Here is a 25,730-nt window from a genome sequence, read left to right as displayed (position 1 = left end):
ATATTCGAATGCAAAATATTGTTCAATTGTTTGAATAACATTTTGAGCAATAAAAAACTCAATCAGTATATATTTTTAGGTTTTTACGCAAATATTGTCCAGAATTTGCCGCGAATGATGTTCCATTTCCCAAAAACTTTTGTGACATTACATTTCAAATTTTCACAAATATTAGTCTGGAGAGTGAAAGCTGTTGGCTCCTTTCCTGCCATTGGACAAAGTGTTAGCGAATACAATCGATATCTCGTAAGACATCATAGTCTCTTTAAGTTATTGGTAAAATGGCGCTAAGCTGAATGGGTTATTTGGTATGTTAGAAATAATTGAATATAGTCAAATTATTTTCGTGTAGTACCACTTATTCAAAAAAGCTTTTTTTACTAAAGGTGGACCTTTCCGTTAAAATAATTATTGTAAAAGTTAAATTATATATTAAAAAATATCATTCAACAAGTCAACCTTGGAATGGAAATATGTTTTGTCATGTGCAAATCACTCCTGGATTTGTGACAATTTTGACCTGTTCATCTTAGTTTCTTTCAGTCAAATAATACTCACTTTTGTATTGAAAACCTAATACAACTGCCATCTACAATAAATACCAGTAACTAACGGACAGTCCCAATCTGAGCTCCTTTCTTCTTATTATTAAAATGCGGTGTTTATTATACAATAATTCTGAGAAATCATGAAATGGTATCGTTTATTTTAGTTAACAGCATTATAGTTCAGGATGATGAAAATTATATGGCATTAATTAATGATTTAGCGTGGATCTACTTCGACAATGCAGACTTTTAGCCTTTGTTACTTCAACAAGTGAAATCTATATCTATATAAATCAAAGTCCTGACTGACTGACTGACTGATAATCAACGCCCAGCCCAAACCGCTCGCTCTAGAAGTCTGAAAATTTGAAGGAAGGTTACTCATTAGTAGTAGGCACGTACTAAGAAAGATTTTTCCAATCCGCCGCCATCTTAGAAAATGGCGCCCAGAAATGTTAAAACTCTTCTCTATGCAACAAAGTCCGCGTGTTTCAACCGATTTCACAGATATTAAGTACACGGGTTTCCTTTACCCTCTAGACGGGCTGAATGATCTTTAGGATTCGATTTGTTGCCATCTTTTTAAATGGCGGCCAAAAATTAAAAAACCCTTCTTTATGGAATAATGTCCACGTGAAAAGTAATAAAAAATGTCCCGACGGGCTGACGGGCAACGCCGAGTGAATTCGCTCCAAGGTTGCTACAAAAATTTTAGTCATCAGTAAAATCTACTCATTCTTTGAATCATTTTGATGGAAGTTCTCATTACACGCGAGCGACGCCGCGGGTAACAGCTAGTACAATACATAAATGTTTTCAATTATTCTGGTTTCTGGGCTCGAAATGGAGAGGCATTTTATGTATTTTTGAGACAACATCATAACCAGGAACAACTTTATCTCTCGGTAATAGTGAAGTGATTCGGAAATGGCGAAGTAGGTTCGCTAAAAATACTTTCAGTTCCAGCGTGGCGAATGCTTGTTCTGAAAAACAGTTGAAATTAAATGAAGTTATTAATGATAGAGAGAAATATGTTGACGAACCGATGAAATTGCGGGGACCGGCTGCAAATGGGATGTAGGCAAATGGGTGTCTTCCTTCGCTGTTCTCCGGATTGAATCTGTCGGGGTGGAATACTTCTGGATTGGTAAAATGTCTGGGATCGTGATGAACGACTTGAATCAAGATGCCGCACGTCACATCCTTTTTAACAATTTTTTCGCCTAAAGGTATGTCCGCACTAGGCCAAAAACTGCGCTAAGTTCGCTGCGTTCGCTGCGCTCGCCAATCACGCCGAGAAAACCAGCTGTTCGCACTTCCAAATTTTCCGCGCTCAGCGTACTCGACGAAGCTGGCGAGAGAGAGAACGAAGTTGAAAATGTTCAACTTTTTGCGTCGATCTCGCCGGCGTAGGCGACGCACAACCAATCAGCGTCCATCGTTTTACGGACGTCATATTTAAAGAGCTGCATCGGTTTTTATTCACTATAGAAGTCTGAATTAATTGCATGTTGAATCTTGGTTTGGCTGCTATTTGGAATTTTTCTCGTTATGCTGTCGGACAACGAAACTAGAATTGATATTAATGCAAATGCTCAACGAAGAGTTTATCCCCGTATCGTTCGTAATAATATCTCATTTTGGATGTGGGATTATAAAAATCCCCATCTTTTTTCTGTCCTGGAAAACTTCTCTAAACCAAATACGTTTTATATGGTCCCTTTTCTTTTGTTTTCGAATTAATAGCAATGAAATAATTAATTTATTCGCATGAGCTAAACGCTTCACTCTACTGCAATTTCCCGCCATTACTTCGCTCTATTCACAGAACTTATCCCACGTGACAAAGAAAAGGTCGTGGATTGGTTGTGCGTCGCCTACGCTGGCGAGATCGACGCAAAAAGTTCAACATTTTCAACTTCGTTCTCTCTCTCGCCAGCTTCTATTCGTCGAGTACGCTGAGCGCGGAAAATTTGGAAGTGCGAACAGCTGGTTTTCTCGGCGTGATTGGCGAGCGTAGCGAACGCAGCGAACTTAGCGCAGTTTTTGGCCTAGTGCGGACATACCTTTAAATTGTTAATGGTATTAGCAGGGATCCATTTAATTTTAGAAGCAGGAATGGACAACGGCTAGCCTTTACTTCAGTCCGACTCATAACCCAGTATAGAGCCCCTCCCTTCAACACGTAACGAAAATAAGTATCTTATTGGCTAACTTAACCTACGTTATGATGACGTTGCTGACTTGGACGGCGAAAAATACGTAGTTCCTTTTTACCTCTGTCGCTATGACCTACCTCTTATTTCATAACCCCCGTCCCCGTTACACCCTTTTTAACAGTTTTTTCGCCTAAAATTGTTAATGGTATTAGCAGGGATCCATTTTTTAATTTTAGAAGCAGGAATGGACAACGGCTAGCCTTTACTTTAGTCCGACTCATAACCCAGTATAGAGCCCCTCCCTTCAACACGTAACGAAAATTTTAAATTATCTTATTGGCTCACTTAAACTACGTTATGATTATATGATTATGATGGAGAAGGGGAAAGTGGAATTTCACGCGCGCCCAGATCACTCTGTTCTTACTCTGTTCTCCATTCATGCTTCGAAAATTACATGGATCCCTGGTATTAGTTTATCGAGATATTTTGAAATATAAATGAGAGTGGATTAAAGCTAAATGCTCTGTTCTAAATTTTAGACTTAGAACCAATAGAGAAGGATAATTTTAATTACATTTATTTGCAATGACACTTGGGAAAATAGTAAATTATTAATGTTAATTCTATTAAGAAAGAAATTAGTAAGATTAAAACGAACCTATTTGTACGTCTTGAGTGAGCTCGCGAGTAATAAACGGAACTGGAGGACACAGCCTTAGCGATTCCTGCAAAGGGTTAAGTTGGCTTTCAATTAATATGGTAAAACTTGTAATACTGTTGCTTTAGCTATTAAACATTAATTCACCTTCGTGACGTTTTCGAGGTAGGTCAAGTGTTTTAAATCGGCGTATTCGATGTCTCTTTCGATGTCTGTTCCACAGACGGAAGTCAACTCTTGGTAGACCTTTTCTTGAATCTCCGGGTAAAGACCAATCATGTACAGGGTAAATGTTGTAACGGTAGCGCTGGTGTCGAAACCCTGTGGAAGTCATTTATTATAACATTTTTACATTTAAAACCGTGTTGTTGTTTATTACCCCTCCAATTATAGTAAAAGCTTCGTCTCGAAATTGTTTATCACTCATCAATTGGGGGTTTTTCTCGAGCATTTGTAGAATGATATCCATAAAGTTTACGCTTCGAACGTTATCGTCGGGCTCTTTCATATTCGCCTTCATTTTCGTTAACTCCGTCTGCGAATGAGTTGGTGGTTTGTTCGGAATGTGTCAAGTCCCAATTTCAAAAAGTGTTTATATACTTACTTGGAAAGTCTCGTCTAATACTTCAACTGCATTTACGGTTTCTTTTCCCTTTGCTGTCAATTTGAATAATTTCTCTGATATCAACCATGGTCGAATTAACCGGTAACTGAAACTTTCTTCGCATCTAATATTAATAAAATTTAATTTAAGTTATAGTAATATTACGCTTTGAACTATCGAACTTTTCCCGACTTAAAAATATATTTGACTAGCTGGTTCAAATACAGAGATTTCAGACTAGTAAGATTCATACCATTTACACAGGGAGGCCAGGCTTCATGTGTTATTATTATTGGGGAGAGGGGAGCTCACGTCCTAGCACCAAAACTAAATAGGGGAAAGTGTGGGACTGCCATATTTTCCTGCCTTTGCCTTTGCTTGACATGCATTTCGAGACGCTCAAGCGCGCCAGAGGTGTTTAAAATGGTATCAGCCAATCAGATTTGTAGTTGATGATGTCATTCTTCCCGAAAATAACGCTCATCCGCCACCAAACGGGAGAATTTGGCATAGGCGTATCTCAAGGAAGAGTCACAACCTCTGTTCTTTTTTCCTTAATGTTATGTTCGCGTTTGAACGAGGTTAAAGTTTGTTTAAAACGTTAGCACGCCGAAATTACATTAAAAATGCCGCGGATGTTCTTGAAATCATCATTTAATTAAAAAAAAAACTCATTGTTAAAATCCTTTAGATTTTCGTTTAAATTTAGGCCCTGGGTTGTCATTATAAGATAAAACGTTTTAATATTAGTAAATAACATCATTATTAGCAAACTAAATTAACACAATCATGTACAGTCGCGGAAATAAGTTTCGGATCATTTTCAATCGACGAAATTTTCATGATGGATCGTCGTATCGCAAAATTTTTGACATTATTAGTTAAGTGTGAATGTCAAGAATAGGTCAACACCTTGTTTTTGAAAATCAGAAAATTATTGCGCTCGTGACTACTAAAAAACCAAAAAATCACTTTTCGACCAATCAAAATCCTCGCGTCACGTGACATTTTTTAGATGCATGACATAGCTCGCGTCATTTGGAAACGAACCCTTTTTGAAATTTTAAAATCGGATCAGCCGTTCATAAGTTATGGCGTAAAATGTGACTGGATTTTGGTCACAAATTAAGCCTAACGTCCAAAAGATTGTTTAAGAAAAGCCAATGAAGCCAAAGGCGGGTAATGTTATTTCAATGGAAAAAGGAAAACACAAAAAAAATTGCTTTTGAAAAATATTATAAAATTGAGTAACTAAAATAAAAATTTATTAATTAAAATAAAAATTGATTAATTAAAATTAAAACTCATTGAATCAAATTAAAATTGATAAAATCAAATTAAAATTGATAAAATCAAATTAAAATTGACTCATTCAAATTAAAATTGACTCATTCAAACTAAAATTGACTCATTCAAATTAAAATTGACTCATTCAAATTAAAATTGATTAAATCAAATTAAGATTGATTAAATCAAATTAAAATTGATTAAACCAAATTAAAATTGATTAAACCAAATTAAAATTGATTAAATCAAATTAAAATTGATTAAACCAAATTAAAATTGATTAAACCAAATTAAAATTGATTAAATCAAATTAAAATTGATTAAATCAAATTAAAATTGATTAAATCAAATTAAAATTGATTAAACCAAATTATAATTGATTAATCCAAATTAAAATTGATTAAATCAAATTAAAATTGATTAAATCAAATTAAAATTGATTAAATCAAATTAAAATTGATTAAATCAAATTAAAATTGATTAAATCAAATTAAAATTGATTAAATCAAATTAAAATTGATTAAATCAAATTAAAATTGATTAAATCAAATTAAAATTGATTAAATCAAATTAAAATTGATTAAATCAAATTAAAATTGATTAAATCAAATTAAAATTGATTAAATCAAATTAAAATTGATTAAATCAAATTAAAATTGATTAAATCAAATTAAAATAGACGCATACAAAATAAAATTCATTAAATCAAATTAAAATTGACTAAATCCAATTAAAATTTACTAAATACAATTAAAATTGACGAAATCCAATTAAAATTGACTAAATCCAATTAAAATTGACTAAATCAAACTAAAATTGATTCAATCAAATTAAAATTGATTCAATCAAATTAAAATTGATTAATAATAATTAGAATTCATGAATAAAAATGGAAACTCATGTGTAAAAATTAAAATTCGCAGAAAAATCTTTAAAATGAATAAAAAATTAAAATTCAGGAATGATAATTAAAAATCATGTTAAAAATTGAATTTCATGAATAAAAATTAAAATTTTTGAATTTTATTCGCGGAAAAATAGAAATTCATGAATAAAAATTAAAATTTTTGAATTAATTCGCGGAAAAATAGATATCCATGAATAATAATAGAAATTCATGAATGATAATAGAAATTCATGAATGACAATAGAAATTCATGAACGATAATAGAAATTCATGAATGATAATAGAAATTCTTGAATGATAATAGAAATTCATGAATGATAATAGAAATTCACGAATGACATTAAAATTTCATTCTATGATAAAAATTAAAGTGCCTTTTATGGGGGCGCTATAGCCCTCATAAAAGGCTTTTAAGAGTGTCATCTTACACGTTTCAGTGTGTCGCCTAACACGTTTAGCAGTGTTTTATAAAGGTATTACGAATTTCTTTGTTAATTTAATTTAAAGGATAAAAATATATTCTTTCATGAATATCATCTTAAAATATAAGTTTAACAAATAATTTTTTACTCTAATATTCAAACATTAATGGAAATGAAAGACGTTATTTAAGAAATTCGCAAAATAGTGTAATTTTTCCATTTTTAATTTCAAAACGGTGTTTTAAAATTTTTATATTTTACACTTTCAATTGGCCACAAAAACTCAAGGCCAACGCTTTTGGGTGTTTTTACGGTGTATAAAAAGTGTTTTCTTAAATTACACTCATTTAACACGTTTTTAACACTTCCTTTTCCTAGAGTGTGTATTTTATAACTGAAAATTACAATACCTGAATCAGTCTTTCATTTTATCAAAGGATTCTCACATCGAAATGAAAGAGACTAATTTTGTTTTCAGCAATGAAGGGGCACAAAAGCCTCCCCTGCAACAAAAATCAACTGCGGGGACAGTACGAATTTTAACTAGCTGGACGGTTTTTTGGATCGTCTGGTTTGTGACTTTAGACCCTACCCTATAGTGCGAAATGTCCGCCCAGATAAGTGTCCTGCTATCCCAACGTTTACTACGGTTGATTGCAAAATGCACTTAATGGATACAAAATCGGTAAGCGAATGAACAAGAAATATGCAATCAAATGGTCAGAAAATCCGCTGGCGAATGGACTCAAGTCTAGTGGACACGAAATTGGTAGTCTAGAGGACACGAAATTTGCAAGCAAACGGTCAGAAAATCGGCAAGCGGATGGACACGAAATCAACTGGTAAACGGTTATGAAATCGCAAGGTGAATAGACGCAAAATCGGCTTGCGGATGGACAACATAACGGCTGGCTAATTGACACGATATCGGCTGGCGAATGGACACGATATCGGCTGGGGAATGGACACGATATCGGCGGCGAATGGACACGATATCGGCCATCGATCGAAAAATTAATTCGGAGGCCCCATTCGACCGAACTCCCGCACTTTTGGCGACTTTCGAAAAGTGGTAAATAGCTTCAAATTACTGCACGTAACGAAAGTGTTCATTGCTATTTAATCTCCGTTAATATGGAGTAGCAAAGAGTTATATTTTCAAACGATTTGAACACTCTAAGAAAATGGGGTGTGCTTTAACACCTTTAAAAGTAGTTTATATGGGTCCAAATTTGACACCGTTACAGGTGTTCATTTACACCCCTGAAAGGGTTTAATAACACTTATTTGAGCAATTGGTGGCAAAGATAAGTATAAAATTGTGCAACAGAGGTGCAGTTTAACACCTTTTGAACTCTTATATCGCACTGAAAGTGAATTTTTACTCTCATATTAGTGTTGTGCAACTCCTTAAAGGGTGCGGCAGAGTGTCGCTTCACACCTTTAAGAGTGGGAGATTTTTTGGTAGGATAGTAGTAGAAATTCCAGTACTTTTCCTAGACTTAAGAGCAAAACCGATGACGTTTAACTTTATAGTAGACATTTTGACCACTCATGAGGCATAACTCAAATATCGAGTATGGTTTTCCTGTTTAATTAAATTTTGATTATCCGCAATTCCGCAGTATTATTAGCAATTAATGCTATATTCATAGCAGGGTTCCATCTTGAGAGAACTTCATCACCTGTAGGGAGGAAAGATCTCACATGCAGCAAGCATGCAGAACCATACCTCTTTAAGCGAGGGTTGTTGCATATAAAGTCATATTTACGGGTTCATAAACTTCTGAAAACGGCAGAAAGTTTTTAATTTGTACAAATGCATTGGGTATTAAATTAGTTTTGGAGGCTATAATATTCAAGCAGTAGATATAGACGTTCTTGATAAATTTAATAATCTCTTTTCACTAATAGTTTTTCGAGCACCAGAAGCGCGTTTAATCTAATTTCCACTACAGATTTTACAAGAAAAAATCCATTTAGTACTCTAATTTTTCTCAAAATAATGATAAAACATGTCACAAACGCAAGTGTTCCACTTTGGCTTCTCAAGCTGGCCCTACTGTGAGGCCAGTACCTAACCTAGTCTCGTTTTCTAAGAGTATCGCTTAACACCTGTAAGTGTGTCGCCTAACACGTTTAGCATAGTTTTACGAAGGTACAACACCGCCAGATTACCAATTTCTTTGTTAATTTTATTTAAAGGATAAAACTGTTTTCTTTCATGAATATCATCTTTAAAAAAGGTTTAACAATCACGTTTTTCAATAATTTTTTACTGTTTGTATTGACTTTAATATTAAAACATTAAAGAAAATGAAAGACCTTATTTAAGAAACCCGCAGTATTATAATTTTTCATGTTCAATTTCGAATGGTGTTTTAATAGTGTTATTTTACACCGAATTTACACTTTAAATTGGCCCCTAAAAAGTCAAGGTAATAAAACTCTCTTTTGGGTGTTTTTACGGTGTTTACACCGTTTTAACACGTTTTTAACACTTCCATTTCTTAGAGTGAAGGCTTATCAAAATATAAGGGAAAGATGAAATTAGCCATATTCCGTAACATTTTCTTTGATATTATTGTAAAATCATGCTTATAAAGTTAAATTTATATTTAAATCTGGGTAAATTAACATGTTACAGTTAGTTGTTGAGATACAATGGATTTTTAAAGAAAGTTTTGCTTGTAGTTCAAATTTTACATCAACAGAATCGTGGAACTTTAGTGGAGAGTAAGTTTCGTTATTATTTGGATTTTCTAAACCTTTATTTCAACCGAAATCCAACACTTTGGGCCGTTCACGAAGAGTGTGGGAGTCGTGATCACTTGACGAGCATACCGCTATCCATTGGCATTAAAGGAAACCACACATTTCCATAAACGTTTATCATTTAAATAAAATAACAGAAGTTTAGGATGAAAAACGGAACAAATTGAAGAAGTCAAACGTTGACATGATATAGATACAATTAAAGCCGGCGGACTGTCTCATAACCAAACTTAGACTGAAAAGGCGAGATTTGATATAGTAAAACCAGCGGACTGTCTCATAAACAGACTAAAACTGAAAATGCGAGGCTTAATATAGAGAAGCCGGCGGACCGTCTCATAACCAGACTAAAACTGAAAATCCGAGACTTAATATAGTGAAGCCGGCGGAATGTTTCAAAACAAGACTAAAACTTGGTCGCGCCTGATTTAATATAATCTAGAGTAAGAAAAACAGGCTAAATTTAGAGCATTCGGAAGACTGTCAACCGACTTATAAAATTAGTAATAATAATGGACTGTTTACATTATTGCTTTTCGGCTTGTGTTTACGTGTATTATCAGTCCCGGGTTTTTAGGACACCTAGCGAACACACGGACTGTTAAAAGACTGTACTGTGGAGCCCATGTGCTACTGGGGTTAATTCACATGCCTCACAAATAAACCTATTCAATTTTACGTAGAATACAAATTTGAGGTATAGCACAAGTATTTGAAACAAATAATTAGTCATAAACAAAGCTCATACTCCCATTAGAGCGGATAAATAGTCGAATTGCAATAAATTTTAATTAAACAAGTGCGAAAGCATGTTGTTGTATAGAGTTAATAAAATTTTAATTGGATTGAATTGAATTCTTGAATTTTAATTATTATTAATATTAATATTGAATTTTAATTATTATTATTAAATTTAAAATTATTAATATTGAATTTTAATTATTATTTATGAATTTTAAATATTATTTATGAATTTTATTAATTATTTATGAATTTTATTTTCAAAAAATCTTATTAAAAATAACTGAATTTTAATCAACCAGTTTTAATTTTAATTAATCAATTTGAATTTGAGTTGATAAATTTTAATTTTACTTTAAATTAATCAATTTGAATTTGAGTTGATAAATTTTAATTTTACTTTAAATTAATCAATTTGAATTTGAGTTGATAAATTTTAATTTTACTTTAAATTAATCAATTTGAATTTGATCTAAAAAATTTCAATTTGATTGAATCAATTTTAATTTTACTTTAAATTAATCAATTTCAATTTGATTGAATAAATTTTAATTTTACTATAAATTAATCAATTTCAATTTGATCTAATCAATTTTAATTTGATGGAATCAATTTTAATTTGATTGAATCAATTTTAATTTGTTGAATCAATTTTAATTTGATTTAATCAATTTTGATTTGATTTAATCAATTTTAATTTGATTTAATCAATTTTAATTTGATTTAATCAATTTTAATTTGATTTAATCAATTTTAATTTGATTTAATCAATTTTAATTTGATTTAATCAATTTTAATTTGATTTAATCAATTTTAATTTGATTTAATCAATTTTAATTTGATTTAATCAATTTTAATTTGATTTAATCAATTTTAATTTGATTTAATCAATTTTAATTTGATTTAATCAATTCTAATTTGATTTAATCAATTTTAATTTGATTTTATCAATTTTAATTTGATTTTATCAATTTTAATTTGATTTAATCAATTTTAATTTGATTTAATCATCAATTTTAATTTGATTTAATCATCAATTTTAATTTGCTTTAATCAATTTTAATTTGAATGAGTCAATTTTAATTTGATTTAATCAATTTTAATTTGATTTAATCAATTTTAATTTGATTAAATCATCAATTTTAATTTGATTTAATCAATTTTAATTTGATTAAATCATCAATTTTAATTTGATTAAATCATCAATTTTAATTTGATTTAATCAATTTTAATTTGAATGAGTCAATTTTAATTTGATTTAATCAATTTTAATTTGATTTAATCAATTTTAATTTGAATGAGTCAATTTTAATTTGATTTAATCAATTTTAATATGATTTAATCAATTTTAATTTGATTTAATCAATTTTAATTTGGTTTAATCAATTTGAATTTGATTTAATCAATTTGAATTTGATTTAATCAATTTGAATTTGATTTAATCAATTTTAATTTGGATTAATCAATTATAATTTGGTTTAATCAATTTTAATTTGATTTAATCAATTTTAATTTGATTTAATCAATTTTAATTTGATTTAATCAATTTTAATTTGGTTTAATCAATTTTAATTTGATTTAATCAATTTTAATTTGGTTTAATCAATTTTAATTTGGTTTAATCAATTTTAATTTGATTTAATTAATCTTAATTTGATTTAATCAATTTTAATTTGATTTAATCAATTTTAATTTGAATGAGTCAATTTTAATTTGAATGAGTCAATTTTAATTTGAATGAGTCAATTTTAATTTGATTTTATCAATTTTAATTTGATTTTATCAATTTTAATTTGATTTTATCAATTTTAATTTTATTTAATCAATTTTAATTTGATTCAATGAGTTTTAATTTTAATTAATCAATTTTTATTTTAATTAATAAATTTTTATTTTAGTTACTCAATTTTATAATATTTTTCAAAAGCAATTTTTTTTTGTGTTTTCCTTTTTCCATTGAAATAACATTACCCGCCTTTGGCTTCATTGGCTTTTCTTAAACAATCTTTTGGACGTTAGGCTTAATTTGTGACCAAAAACCAGTCACATTTTACGCCATAACTTATGAACGGCTGAACCGATTTTAAAATTTCAAAAAGGGTTCGTTTCCAAATGACGCGAGCTATGTGATGCATCTAAAAAATGTCACGTGACGCGAGGATTTTGATTGGTCGAAAAGTGATTTTTTGGTTTTTTAGTAGTCACGAGCGCAATAATTTTCTGATTTTCAAAAACAAGGTGTTGACCTATTCTTGACATTCACACTTAACTAATAATGTCAAAAATTTTGCGATACGACGATCCATCATGAAAATATCGTCGATTGAAAATGATCCGAAACTTATTTCCGCGACTGTACTACATCAAATTAAATTATGGCGATAAACTGCAGTCACGGTTAGCCTCAGTCAAAAGCGGCTAATGTAAAATAAATCTGCATTATTTCTTCACGCGCAATATCACAAATTATCTTAGGTACGTGGTGAATAGGCGAGGGGGATGAAACAGATTTCACGAGTATGCATTCACCCCTCCAAATGCATGTCACAGACGAGGGAGAGAGTCCGACACTTTCCCCTATTTATTTTTGCAGGAATACATAGATTTACTACTTGGAATCCATAAGAGGCCATTTTATGGGCCTGGGTGTCTGACTGAAAGGGGAGGCGGTGTAGAAACCGTCACCGTTGACGTCATGCATACTTTATTTGACGTATTTTGCGACCTGCGCCGCGACTCCCGCGACTTATGCGCGGTGAACCCGAATGTAAACATGATGCGTCGTCTGAACAAGTAGACCAAGGATTACGTTTCTAAAAAAAAGGCGAGACTCGCTTTCCGTTAAAAACTTGATATTACTATTCTCACAGGGTGGAGTAAAAATTTATTTCCTTCCACTCTTCACCAAAGTTATACAAAAACAAAACATCAGTATCCCTATGCAAAGGCTTAGGGTTTAAGGGGATGTAACGTCATCTTTTCTCGAAATTATTTTAGCATTCGTTTTCAATACTGAATTTCGAGCTACATTAACTTCTAAATCGTCGACTTTAGTTACAGTTAGAGAAATTTCCGCCTCACAAACGTCGTTAACGTCAAACTATTCCAAGTTCTCGCACTTTCCGACCATTTCGGAGCCGAAACTGATGCAGACGACAGCTTAAAAGGTCATGATCTCGATCTGTCCCACACATTCGCATAACCAATGAGACGCGAGGAAGGAGGAGCAAGTGGTTTAAAAGTTTTTGGCGCTTCCCCTCACGGTCAATCAGATATTTGTATGGGGTCTATGGCCTCTTATAGATTCCAAGTACTAAATCTATGTATTCCTGATTTTTGCTAGCACCGATGCCAGAGGCATATTGTGCACCCTCATACTCGGGCCTTGAAGAGACCTGTGGCCGCGGTGTAGTGTAGAATTCGTTCCACCGTTATGGGAGAGACCCGCGAGGCTTGACTCAATGGACGAGTCTAAAGCCAGGCCTCCTTGTGTAAATGGTATGAATCCTCCTAGTCTGTAAACTATGTTTACTCTTGGTAACTGATGTTTCTTGCAATAGTTTTTCTTGCTACACACTAAAATTTGTAACTTATTTTCTACCGTATCTATTTTTAAAGCCCAAAATATAAGGGCACATCCGCTTTGTTATCATCATATGCTTTCATATGAAAAGACTTTAGCGGACTGGTAACTTTGAAGCCTCATGTAATGCCTTTGGATCCACATACCGGATGGGCTGTCTTAACTCTACAACAATTACGCGATACTGGGGCGCAAGGCTCTTAAAGTGGTATCCGCTTTTGTAACGGGTCCATTTGCTACGTTCGACCTTCCTCTCACATTGATCTTACATACGCTAATTAAAGTCATGGAAAAACACTAAATATAATAGTTAAAATGGGGATTGCTGAGGCGAGTGAGTTAAATCTACTATAATGGAATTGAGTTTGTGACAAAATCAATTAAGTTTTCCATTTGATACCTTTTAATGGCTTTGAAAAAGAAGTCTCCAAAATAGTTGTTACTTTGATAATCTACGTCAGAAACAGCTTCTATAAGAACAAAAAATCAGAGTTGTCTTTAGTTTTAAGGAAAGCTCCACGTGCAAAACTGGCTCCTATCCCACTGGACCAAATATCCCAATGGAGTAAGTCCGATTGGACCAATTCCCATTTAACCGAATTCCTTTAAACTTGGACAGTATCAAAATAGACCTTATATCGACAAATGTGCGGGTTCATTTTCATAAAATTCGCATTGAAAAGGAAACAAACCTGCTTATGCCTAACCAAAAAAAACACTAATCCAACGTACCCCTAACCCTAACACTAATCTAACCTAACGTTACCTATAACCCTAGATACGGAAAAATTACTTGGCGCTAGTCCTTTTCAGAATTATAAAGTCAATGTTTACGCCGCGTCAGGAAACTAAAATACGTCGAGGTTGTAATTTAATGGCTGTATGTCTTATGCCATACTTCTATTGGGTATCAAATGTCTCTCAATTTACCCGCAATTATGTAGAACGCTCACTTTTCAATTGACTCCGATATATCTAAAATCTTGGAATCAGATTTAGAAATGTCTTCATGAAATTGAGAGATCATCGTTTTGACGTGTTTGTTCATCATGGGAACGAACTCCTTGATGCTGTGGAGATGAAACATCGGATTCAGCAATTTCCTCTGTTTCTTCCAAAATTTTCCATTGCTAAAAATTCACCAATAGACCATTTCAAACATTACATACAGAAAAACCAACACAAAGGGGTGGGGCCACCATTGGAGTGTTCTCCCTCTCTCGTCACATGGAACCCGAGTTTACAACAAGTGGGTCGCTAACTAATTCGCACTGTCTCTAGTGGTGCTTCTTGGCGAGAGGGAGAAGAGTACCCCAATGACGGCCTAGTCGCTGTATGTTGTTTTCTCTGTATGTAATTTCCGAAACTATTAACTTGCTTTATTTTAAAATTTGCCTGATCATTAGAACATTAATGTTTTTTACTCTTACCTCGTTACTAAGCCATTTCCTAAAAATATGTGAAATATCTTGTAAAATACAGATTTGTTGATTTCTTTGCTACTGCTTAGTACCACCTTGAAATAAGTGGATAATTCCGCGAGAGTTAGCCGGTTTTGTCCCAAATTTTTCGCCACAAGTCTTACCTTAATTGAATCTGGATCAACTAATATTACGTGTTTTTTAAATATAGTAAAATCAAAAAGTCCTTGACGAAATATCGAAGACATTCCCATAAAGGTTTCCAGCAAATTTAAAAGTTGAAATATCTTTAATTATAGATAAACAGACTTAATGCGTGGGCCCGTAAAACCAAGTTCTAAATGCTATTAGCAATCCAAAATTAACTCCTACTATTACAAATCACGAAATTCTACGTGTAACGGTACACGACGAAACCCTTGTTTTGAAAATCCTTAGCATGTTAGAGTGACGATGATGTCACGGAGAGGTATTACACTGGACGTGTCCGTGTGTTTGCCTGTCACCACGTTCGCAGTTAGCAAATCGGAACAATCTTATTCCCAATATCCGAACCGCGGTCGCAGTTCTCAGAAACCAATATTGGTTTCTACTCCATTTTCATCGTTAGGGTTAAGAAGTACGAGTCTATCGACTGGTTAAGAGAAACGTCTAGCATCCCAATGGCATGGCTTCCACCAAAGGTTCACTCAATTGCGGCTTTTCTTATCATTTACTGTGAATCAATCGCCTTATACACACCTTAATTTCCACAAATTCTCAAAGAGGCACACGCTTGAATTCAAATGTCAACAATAGCTATGTTTAAAATGATTTTACGAATAAAGTTTTTTAAAACAATTTAACTGGAACTAAGGTTAATTACTGACGATTAAAATAATATCTATTAAATTTATTCAATTATTTAAGATAAACCTCTTAAGTGGGTAAATAGCCTTCATCTCGACTCGGAGAGGTTTATTTTGGTTTCCAAACTTGTTTTACGTTATCTAATTAGAATGTGAATTTCAATGCTTATTTTATTTAACTGGATAGTCACGCCTCATTTTGAAAATCGTAATCTATCTTTAAATTCCTACAGGCATTACTCTCGAAAAGAACTTTTTTTCACTCATTTAAACATTATAAAAACGCTATAGAGCTATTTCAGAGGGGGTAATGGCTACGTCACCAATGCTATTTGCCCATAGAGAAACCCTCACAAAATGGCCGCCCTCTACACTCAAAGGCAGGCCCAATTTTCGTAGCAGACGAAATTTTTCCCCCACTGAAATAACTCTATACTTTCAAGTTGTAGAGCTGATTTCTTTAACGGGTGGAAAGAGCTTTTGAAATCGGACGTGACCCAAGGCGAAGACTGACTTCAAGCTCTAATTTCGGTAGGAATCCGAAATCCGCGATGATGGAACACTTTTAATTAGAAACGATATAAATGCCACCAATTTATGAACCACTTTAAACACGAAAAGTAATATCCTCAGAGACATGATTGTTGTTTGATGGACAACCTGTGTTAATAAGAATTAAATGTACCTGTGTTAATAAGAATTAAATGTACCTGTGTTAATAAGAATTAAATGTACCTGTGTTAATAAGAATTAAATGTACCTGTGTTAATAAGAATTAAATGTACCTGTGTTAATAAGAATTAAATGTACCTGTGTTAATAAGAATTAAATGTACCTGTGTTAATAAGAATTAAATGTACCTGTGGTAATAAACATTAAGGGTACCTGTGGTAATAACAATTAAAAGTACCTGTGTTAATGACCATTAAAACAACCTGTGTTAATGAAATGTAAACATGTTTCTTAGCGACAGCACACTTCTACACACAATCGCCCCCTTCTGTTTCCAAACTTTTAGTCTCATTTCTTTGAGCGTTTTATCGAAAACAAGATGAACAAGCCATAATTCAAGTTTCACAATTTTGTTGATTTTGGGGCTACTTTTGAAAGCTCATAACTCTGAAATGGCGTAATTTAGGTACATGGATCTTTGGAATTTTTCACTCGGAGTGACTCCAAGAACACGCTACTTAAATTTGGCCAGACTTTTCAAAAACACCCTGTATATTGCGAATATTTCCTTCCCCCATTTCCCCTGAGAATAAAGGAAAACTAGGGCTTTGATAGAGCCTGGTTGCCAGACGTTCAGTGCGAATAAACATACAAAACAAATTTATGTCGTTTGTACACTGAAAGCATTTCGTCTGGTAAACGTTACTATTTCAAAGCCGGAGTGATGCAACACGTGTTCCCACCTTTCCAAAAAAAGACGCGATTTGTCATTTCGTTCAATTATTTGAATTTCCACTTCAAAAAGATGCAAAACGAGGCTAGCGGAGACGATAGAGAGAATCATAAACATAGCTGGACCCTATCCTCATAAGTAACGAAACCAATAACCGAAACGCGGTGCAATAACAGGGTTGCCAAGCTATGCATTTTTAAAAACCACAAAATAGTGAGGAGTTGCTTGCCCACTTAAGATAAATATGCTTAGTCTTTGTCAACTGTTACTGTTCTCCTACCCCATATAAATGGGGGTAGAAGTATATAATGGGGTAACGGAGTACAGACTCCCCTTTTTTCGAAATATTCACGCTATAATTAAGTCATAGGAATTAAAAAATGTAACCATATTAGTTGTATGGTTTTACCACGAAAACTAAAATGGTCATATTTATTTATCTGAGTCAGGGTTGGCAAAAATCCGGATAATTTGAATAAAATCCAGACCAGTGGTTTTTATTGGATTAAACCGGATTTTATTGGATTTATCCGGATTTTTTAAAAACACGAGTTATTTTAGGTTTTTTTGAAGGCAAAGTACTTCTGTTTAGGTCTTATTTTAGTTTTGGGGCACTCCCCGACCCCTAGCCCCGATTCCAATATAGTCTGCTAGTTTAACTGATAAAATGTTTTCACGAAATGGATCCCTTACAAGGGGACTTTCCTTATAAATTCCGGGTTTGGCTTGGCAAAGGCTAGTGGGCGGGATTTATACATGCACGTATAAATGCCGGTTCACGGGTAGTTGAGCGGTTTTCAAAAGAGCGTTTTGGAATAAAGCGGTTCCCAAAACAGCGGTTTGCAAAACCAAGTGGAAGCAAAATCTCGGTTGCTGTTTCCGCGTTTCTCAATACAGCGCAATTTCCCAAAACAGCGGTTGCTGTTTCCGCCCAAACTGTGATTGATAGGGAGGGAAATCTCTATTATATTAAGTATACAGGGTGGCTTCGGTATTAGTGGCCAATAGCTTCTATGGGATAGTATTATTCCACTGAAAATAGTATGTTTCCTACCATATTGTGTTGCAGGATTGATAACGTGAATAATAGATATGTAATGCAATAGACTGCTGTAATCGAAATAATGTTAAACGTATTGCCCACAGTTTAAAGGGAGGGTGAAGTAGAAAATCAAGTGATTTTTTATCGATTCTTCTACTAATTATAAGACCAGTCTGCATAGTGAAACATCCAGGAAATATCTCAGAATGATTTTAAAATTCAAATTAGGTTCAGATTTTAAGGATAATTTTAAAGAAGGTCCTCCGGCCAATCGCGTAACGTCCTGCCTAACTGGACAGTAACCGGTAACATAACTATTAGTTTTGTCATTCATAATAAATAATCTTTAGTTGTCGCTACATGTATTTTTGCCTTGTTTCTGGTTGTATTTTAATTATTTATATGGCACAAAATTGATTTTTCCCCATTCATAATTAAGCCGGATATTTTAGGTGGATTTTTTTAAGTGGATTAATCCGGATTAAACCAGGTGGTTTAAACCGGACTGGATAGGTAGTTGCCAACCCTGATCTGAGTAACTGTATACAGTTCACCCTTCATTTAAGTTGAATCATTTCTTCTGTCCCAGCGTTTAATATCAATGTTTCTCAAATACATATATAAAGACAGGTTTACACTTTTGCAATGGATCGCATAGCAATCCCACGTTTTCATACGAAAGAGGGTCACTTTTAAATTGAAATGCTGTTTGAATAAACAATTGTAGTTTGTTTTGAAGGCTTTACAAATTTACATGGTTTATAAAAACATCGCAATATCTTTACTTGAAGGCGGCGCTCTAGTTCGGTTTATCTACAGTTCCGTTTTCAGGAAACGTAACAAATATGTTAATAGGCAGTAGTATGGAATAAAAAACATAGTCCCGTATTTAATATAGGTTCGCAAGTAAACTGATATTTCTTTTCTAAAGTGAAAAATATATATGTCATAGATATTTTTGTGATTGTTTGGCGTTATATTGATTTTATAACAGTCCGAAGTTCAAACTAGACCAATATGTAGCTTCGGTTTCATGAAAGCGTTGAATAATAATGTAGCTTTCTCTTCCCAAAAATATCTCATTCCGAAAATTGTTCGTAGTGATCAAGGAATGACTAGAACCGGTTTATAAATATGATGCCATTTGAATTAATTTGGAAAAAGTGTACGGGATTTCGAAATCCAAAGGATTTCATCGGATTTTGCGATTTTCTCCGTGATTTCGTCAGATTTTGCGATTTTCTCCGTGATATCAACGGATTTTGCAATATTTCACTTGATTTCGTCGGATTTTATGATTTTTTATTTTGGATTTCTTGAATTTTGTAACGGATTTCGCGATTTCTTTGCTGATTTTGTGATTTCGCTTCTGATTTTGTGATTTTGTAACGGCCGGTTACTTCACTCGCCGTATAGGGGCTAAAAGCCGCGCGTCTCCATACTCTCCAACCCTCTATGTCTTTAGGGTGTCCTAATATCATCTTAGCTGGGGTGGTCCTCGTAGCCCTGACCTTCCGGGCTAGGATGCCATTAGGCACTAATTGGCATTTCCACGAATCTCCTTAAATTTATGACTTGATGACTTAGCGGAGAGATGTGAAGAAACTCTCTCCGAATGGCTTTATGACAGGGTTGACTTGGGGGATTCTGTTGTTCCGAATAATAAAATATCAGTTCTATTTCTACCCTCAAAACGAAGTGTCACTTTTTTAACATTTCCTACATTCGCTACTTAAAATCGCGCTCGTAGAGAGACTTGTAACGTTACAATCTCTTTATTAATTTTGTGATTTAATAATTTTGTGATTTTTTTATTAATTTTGTGATTTATTTATTAATTTTGTGATTTATTTATTAATTTTGTGATTTTTTTACTAATTTTGGGATTTTTTTTATTAATTTTTTGATTTTTTTTATTAATTTTTTGATTTCTTTATTAATTTTGTGATTTCTTTATTAATTTTGTGATTTGGTTCCTGATATTTTGATTTCGTAACTGATTTCAAATTTTTTACGGAATTTTGCAATGAGCTAAAATACGTTTGATTTCATTCCGGATTTCTGATTTTGTTATTGATTTCGGGTTTCTTAAGTTGGATTTCGCGGGTAGCGTACGGGATTTCGTGAATGACCAACCACTCGAATTAAATGCACTTTAAAGTTCAAGGTTATAAAATATTTCTCGTACAGCAAAAGCATAATGTAAATTTGCATTGCACGTTTGGAGAAATGTATGTAGATTTAATAATGTTTAATTATATTTTCTTGTATTATACCACTAGGAAAACACCGGCGCTTCACGACTGATAGTTGGCCTATACTACGTTTTCCTTAATCATCATGCCTTTGTCCCTAGTAGGACCGAACCATATTTTTGAAAGAAAAACCGAAATAAATCTTCTATTTCGTCAAATTGGTAAAATTATAGATTTTTTTAATCATCACAAAGTCTATTTTACCCTTAGCCAATGATGAAATATTAATGCCCTCCTGTCGTAATTCTCACATAGTTAAATTGAGTACCATTTTGAGGAGAGTGGAGTTTCATGTGAAATAGAACACCTAACTTTTGAGCACGCTAAAAGATACTTTATTTCGCACGTAAAGTCTAAACAAACCTTTAATCGTTTCTAATATTTTCAATCTTGAAAAGGGCAGTATTCTACCATTAAAAACTCCCTCTTTTATGGGATATATTTTGCTTCAAAGTTGTAAATTGAGTATAGAATTTGGTGTTTGTTAATTTCGTGATAGAAACAATTTATCATTAGTTTAAAAGCGCTCCGTTTCAAGTATTAAGTAAGCTTAGTTGCACAACTCAGTCCATGCGTGCTTAGTTCTGTTACCATACCTGACATACAACAATAAGTGTGCCACTCGATCAGTCAAAACGTTAATTGATGTGAGTTTCCGGTAAAACATAATTTTCGCCGACCAGCTTTTAATCTTCAAACCTATCGTTGAAGCAACCCTTAGTCTGTTTAAACTCTAAGAAGTAATGCGTTTTCGTAGTGGTTCGAAACTTGGTAATTTTACTTTTTCACCCAAAGCACGTATCTATCATATGAAAGAAAACCGTAAATTTTTGAGAACATTACCATTACGATAAAGTGACGTGTCATACTTATTTTCCCTATGTTACTTATGTTATTTCTATGAAAATATTCGGGCTTCAGGTACGTTTTAGTTTAAGATAGTTCCCATCAACCTAAAGCCGCGGAAAACGGACGGGGGTGCTTGAATCTAGTTCAGCCGTCTACCGCCGCGGGCGTCTCACGTTTTGGAGGGAAAATTCAGAAACCGCTACGAGAGGGCCTACCGTTTGTGTGTTATCAAGAATATTCACTTTCGCCAAGTGAAGAATTTGGTTAGCCCAGTACATCTAGTCTCATTTTACTTCTGATCTATCTAATATAATCTGATATTTTTTCGAGTTTTCTTTATAAAATTTAACACAATATTTGATATTCATTTTGTCATTTGTAATGTTACTACAAGACTTTGCCAATGAAAATGTTAATCACAAATTGCTAGAAGTGAAAGTTACCTTTTTGTACACACAGCTTGACATTTGTTTATACCAACCTCTCAGCTCTACGGTCAGTTTTGTCACGAGTTATAAACAAACTCTACGAAATATGTTACTAAAGCCTCGCTGCTCACTCTCAAAACTAAAGCCCAAGAGTAACTCTATCAATATTTGATTTTAGGTTAATGTCAGAATTCTCATAGTTCGTCTGAAGAATGAAGGTGCTAACATTGGGCTTTATCCAGGTATGAAAAATAATTTCTAAACTATCACCATTGTAATCCTGTTCATTAAAACCAATACAACCATGAATATATATCCGTATGGAATACATAAGTTTGTTCAACTTGTAATCTTCAACTAGCCATTTTTGAACCTTCCTGCTTGTATTAAAGGGAAAGAGATGTAGAAACTGTCACCCTTGACGTCATGCTTAATGTATTTTAACTTAGAAACCACGTGACATTGACGTAGCTGGCAACCTGCACCGTCACTCGCTCAATCTATGAGTGCCGAACCCTAATGTCAACAAATTCTCTTTGCGTGTGCTCTCGGGTACACTGAACGAGTAGACCTGGGGTCGACGGTTGTCAACAGTCACGGCTGGCACGGCTATGAGCCTCCTGTTCAAACAGCGTTGGTTCAAACTTGGGAAAAAAACTTCCACCACTGGACCAATGTAGTCTTTATCTACGCCTCACCCAAATCTTACCCAGAGGTTAAACGGGGTATAGCAGATAAATATTCATTGTTGCATAGATTCTATAAGCCTTTAATCGCCTTTCTTCATTTGTTGTTTATGGGGGTGGGGTGGCGTGTTCGACGTCTTACTAGAGGGGTGAAGATGAGACAAACACCTACCTCTTTTCACAAGATGTTAGAATGCAGTCAGTTGTGGAGAGTTAAGGCCTTTTAACGGAAACGAGGGGTTTATAAAATTTCTGAATCAAAAGTGACCGCGTTTGATTGTATGGGTCAATTGAGAGTCAAAATAGATTCTAATCCAAATTTTAATATTCAACACAATATTCAATCTTGTTCATAAATTTTCACAAACTTTTATAGGGGTCAAAATATGAATTTAAACAAAAATCAAAAGGGAAGTTTGCTATTTATAACCTCTATGGAATGTCTCCTTTACAGGGGCGGACTGGCAAGCTGCACAGCCATCTGCCACCGTTTTAAAAAGGGCCCCCAAGCCGATCCCTAAAATGAGAGGGGAGTATGTCGTTATAATGCACAGGGCCGTCGAGAGAGGGGGCAGTTCGGTCCTTTTTCCCTCTCGTGGGCCCGGTCGGGCCTCGACCTTGGTTTATTCTAGTGGATAATGGTTGTAAAAATATAAATATAAAACTTAAAAATAAATTTATCTTCAACTAGAGCTTAAACAGTAAAATTCAAAAAGTGATGAAGAGTAGTAGTTTTTAAACTTTAGCCTTCTCTTAATGTGCTCTCAGTCCCTTGTTTTCCCCTTTTCTCACTAAGCATGATGAAAGTAAAATATAATCGGAGGTTTAAGTTTTGTTTCCCTCGCGATAGGCCACGGAAAAGCTTCAACATCTTCTGGGCCGTCGAGAGAGGGGGGCAATTTGGTCCATTTTCCCTGGGCCCGTACCTCTCGGGGGCTGTAACTCGTATCAGCAATTCTCGGAAGAGCAGTTCTCGAAATAGCAACCGCGATTCCAAAAAACAGCGGCGTTAATCAAAACTGCTCTTCAAGAAATAGCAGCTGCTGTTTTAGAAATAGCGGTTGCTATTTTGGGAAATAGCAGTGTTTGTCTTGAGTTTTGAGCATTTCTTAACAATACAGTTATGTTCGTTGGTTTTTTATGTTAGTTTATTCAGTGATAATTTAATCAGTAATGTGACCTATTTTTTTTATAAAAGGCATATTATTATTTGGGAAGTCAGTAAAGATAAACGCAATATTTTGGAAAAGGCGTAACATTGGTAATGTGACATATTTTCTTGGAAAAGGCATATTATTAGTTGGAAAGTCAATGAAGATAAACAACAATATTTTGGAAAAGGCGTAACATTGTTACACTATTTCCAAAATATAACTAACCTAACTCAAACCAAACGAAAAAAAAACCCCTTAAAATCCCAACCCAACCCAACCTGACCTGACCTAATACTATTGAGTTCAAATAATCAACTTTAACCAAACCAAATTATCCGCTCATACGGGAACCGCGATCATGTGAGGGCTTCCCCCTCGCGGGCCTCCACCTTGTGTGACGCCCAAGTTTCGTACTTCATATGTTTCAATGATTTACTTTTGATAGTACGAAATATCCTATCTTAAAAGATCGCTGAGATCGCCCTGCCACGAGAGAGGACCAAGGTCGAGGCTTCTAGCTTTAGCCCTCCCCCGTTAAAAATACCTACGGTCCTCTCCTAAAAACTTTCCATAAGGAAAGGGGTGAATCCCCTTTCAAAAGATGAAAGATAACAACTCTTTTGAGTCCCCAAAAGAAGGAGCCCAAAAAGGCAGATTCTCTTTACCCGCGGAACCAGGAGGTTCTATGAAAAGATGTTTCTCACATTATTAAACTTCATGTAAATAAAGTTATATTATTTTAAATGTTACTTAAAGTTGAAGTTATTTTGTACGCGACCGGCTTTAACCGTCCCCAAACTCCAAAGCCCTAAACTCCGCGCTACAAAATTGGTGGAGGCGCCGGGCATGCTTTGTGTAATTCAGTAGCAGAGCAGCTTGCCCATGCACCCAAGTAATTAAAAGATATCACGGTGAATTCGCAAATAACGTACGAGCCAAAACCACCGAGAAGAAGACGGCGAAAACCAACCCTGGAAAATCCAACCCTCGTTGACGACAAACCCCAGGAAGATCCGAGTTTCCCGCCAAAAATCCTCGTGGAACGCATCACGTATAGTTAAGCCGAAAGCCAAGAACTCCAAAGTTTCAACTACCCGACGTTTCAAATTCAATCAAAAGAAAGAAGACTTCTAGACCTTCCTGACGAATTATCCAGGATAGAAGATCTACGTTTCTCGTGGGAATGAACTTTTGAACATTTCATCCTCCCTTTGTGAGCACGAACTTTTGAACAGTTCATCCGCACTTCGTGCAAGTGAACAATTGAACTTTGAATAACTAATCCGGACGACCAAGACTGAAAGGAGCAACTACAATAGTAATCTTAAGTACTAAATTTTTAAGAAATTTTTTTTTATTACTATTTAATTTAATCGGTTACGAATTCAAGCCAAGATACTTTTTGTATAGTTTCTGCCGTAAAATAGTTTAGTTAGTATGATATAGAAGGGCAGAATTATCTCCTAAACCCAATAGGAAAGCTCCTAGAACCAATATAGGAAAGACTAGTTTAGTACCGAAATTTAAAATTTCAAAACATTAAATCCTAACGATGGCTGATCAATCAGATGAGGAATCGTTAGAAGAGCAAGTTAGAACTCTAGCCGCGAGTATGAAGCAGATGATGGCTTTACAGCTTCAAATGCAGCAACAAATGTTTTCTAACGCTAGGGGTAATGCGCAAAATATTCCCGCGAATAATTCGCCTCATGAATCTAGAAGTCAATCTACCGAAATATATAACGTAGATGACTTACTGAACCCTAACGGTGCCTTGGGAGGGCCCAATCGTTCCAATTCGAGCCGCCAGGAAAATCGGCGCGAACGGCGTACTATACCGGCGCAATTTCTTAAGGAACTACCTCTGAACGTACCAAAATTTGGCGATTCAAAGAGGGACCCAATGAGATTCTTATCAGAGGTTGAAAGATTCATGAGAACCAGGAATATTGGGC

General features: G+C 34.2%; 2 protein-coding genes across 2 annotated transcripts; both read right to left on the bottom strand.

The window, feature by feature from the left end:
- Positions 1-689: 689 nt before the first annotated feature.
- Positions 690-14,278, bottom strand: LOC149678806 (cytochrome P450 4C1-like). Its single transcript, XM_089835939.1, has 8 exons — positions 14,221-14,278; positions 14,088-14,157; positions 3,973-4,096; positions 3,748-3,903; positions 3,516-3,689; positions 3,369-3,435; positions 1,592-1,751; positions 690-1,531 (listed from the first exon to the last, which is right to left on the bottom strand). Exons 1-8 carry the CDS (start codon positions 14,276-14,278, stop codon positions 1,444-1,446), a joined length of 897 nt encoding a protein of 298 aa, XP_089692065.1. The 3' UTR covers positions 690-1,443.
- A 358-nt stretch (positions 14,279-14,636) lies between these two features.
- On the bottom strand, positions 14,637-15,472 carry LOC149678805 (cytochrome P450 4V2-like). The gene is made up of 3 exons (XM_089837205.1): positions 15,273-15,472; positions 15,118-15,203; positions 14,637-14,817 (listed from the first exon to the last, which is right to left on the bottom strand). The coding sequence occupies exons 1-3, from the start codon at positions 15,360-15,362 to the stop codon at positions 14,637-14,639; spliced, it is 357 nt and encodes a 118-aa protein (XP_089693331.1). The 5' UTR covers positions 15,363-15,472.
- Positions 15,473-25,730: the final 10,258 nt, after the last annotated feature.

The sequence above is a fragment of the Phalangium opilio genome, unplaced genomic scaffold, assembly GCF_054372755.1.
Source record: "Phalangium opilio isolate 3A_F unplaced genomic scaffold, DU_Popi_V2 ptg000042l_1, whole genome shotgun sequence".
NCBI lineage: Eukaryota > Metazoa > Arthropoda > Arachnida > Opiliones > Phalangiidae > Phalangium > Phalangium opilio.
The sequence above is the reverse complement of the archived record's forward strand: the minus strand, read 5'-3'. Positions and strand labels throughout refer to the sequence as shown.

Coding starts and splice junctions, on each gene's coding strand:
- LOC149678806 (XM_089835939.1), bottom strand. CDS start 14,278: ATGGGAATTGGTCCAATCGGACTTACTCCATTGGGATATTTGGTCCAG. Junction 3,904..3,972: donor TATTAGACGAGACTTTCCAA/GTAAGTATATAA, acceptor ACTCATTCGCAG/ACGGAGTTAACGAAAATGAA. Junction 1,532..1,591: donor CGGTCCCCGCAATTTCATCG/GTTCGTCAACAT, acceptor ACTGTTTTTCAG/AACAAGCATTCGCCACGCTG.
- LOC149678805 (XM_089837205.1), bottom strand. CDS start 15,362: ATGGGAATGTCTTCGATATTTCGTCAAGGACTTTTTGATTTTACTATA. Junction 15,204..15,272: donor TTGATCCAGATTCAATTAAG/GTAAGACTTGTG, acceptor ACTTATTTCAAG/GTGGTACTAAGCAGTAGCAA. Junction 14,818..15,117: donor GGAAATGGCTTAGTAACGAG/GTAAGAGTAAAA, acceptor GTGAATTTTTAG/CAATGGAAAATTTTGGAAGA.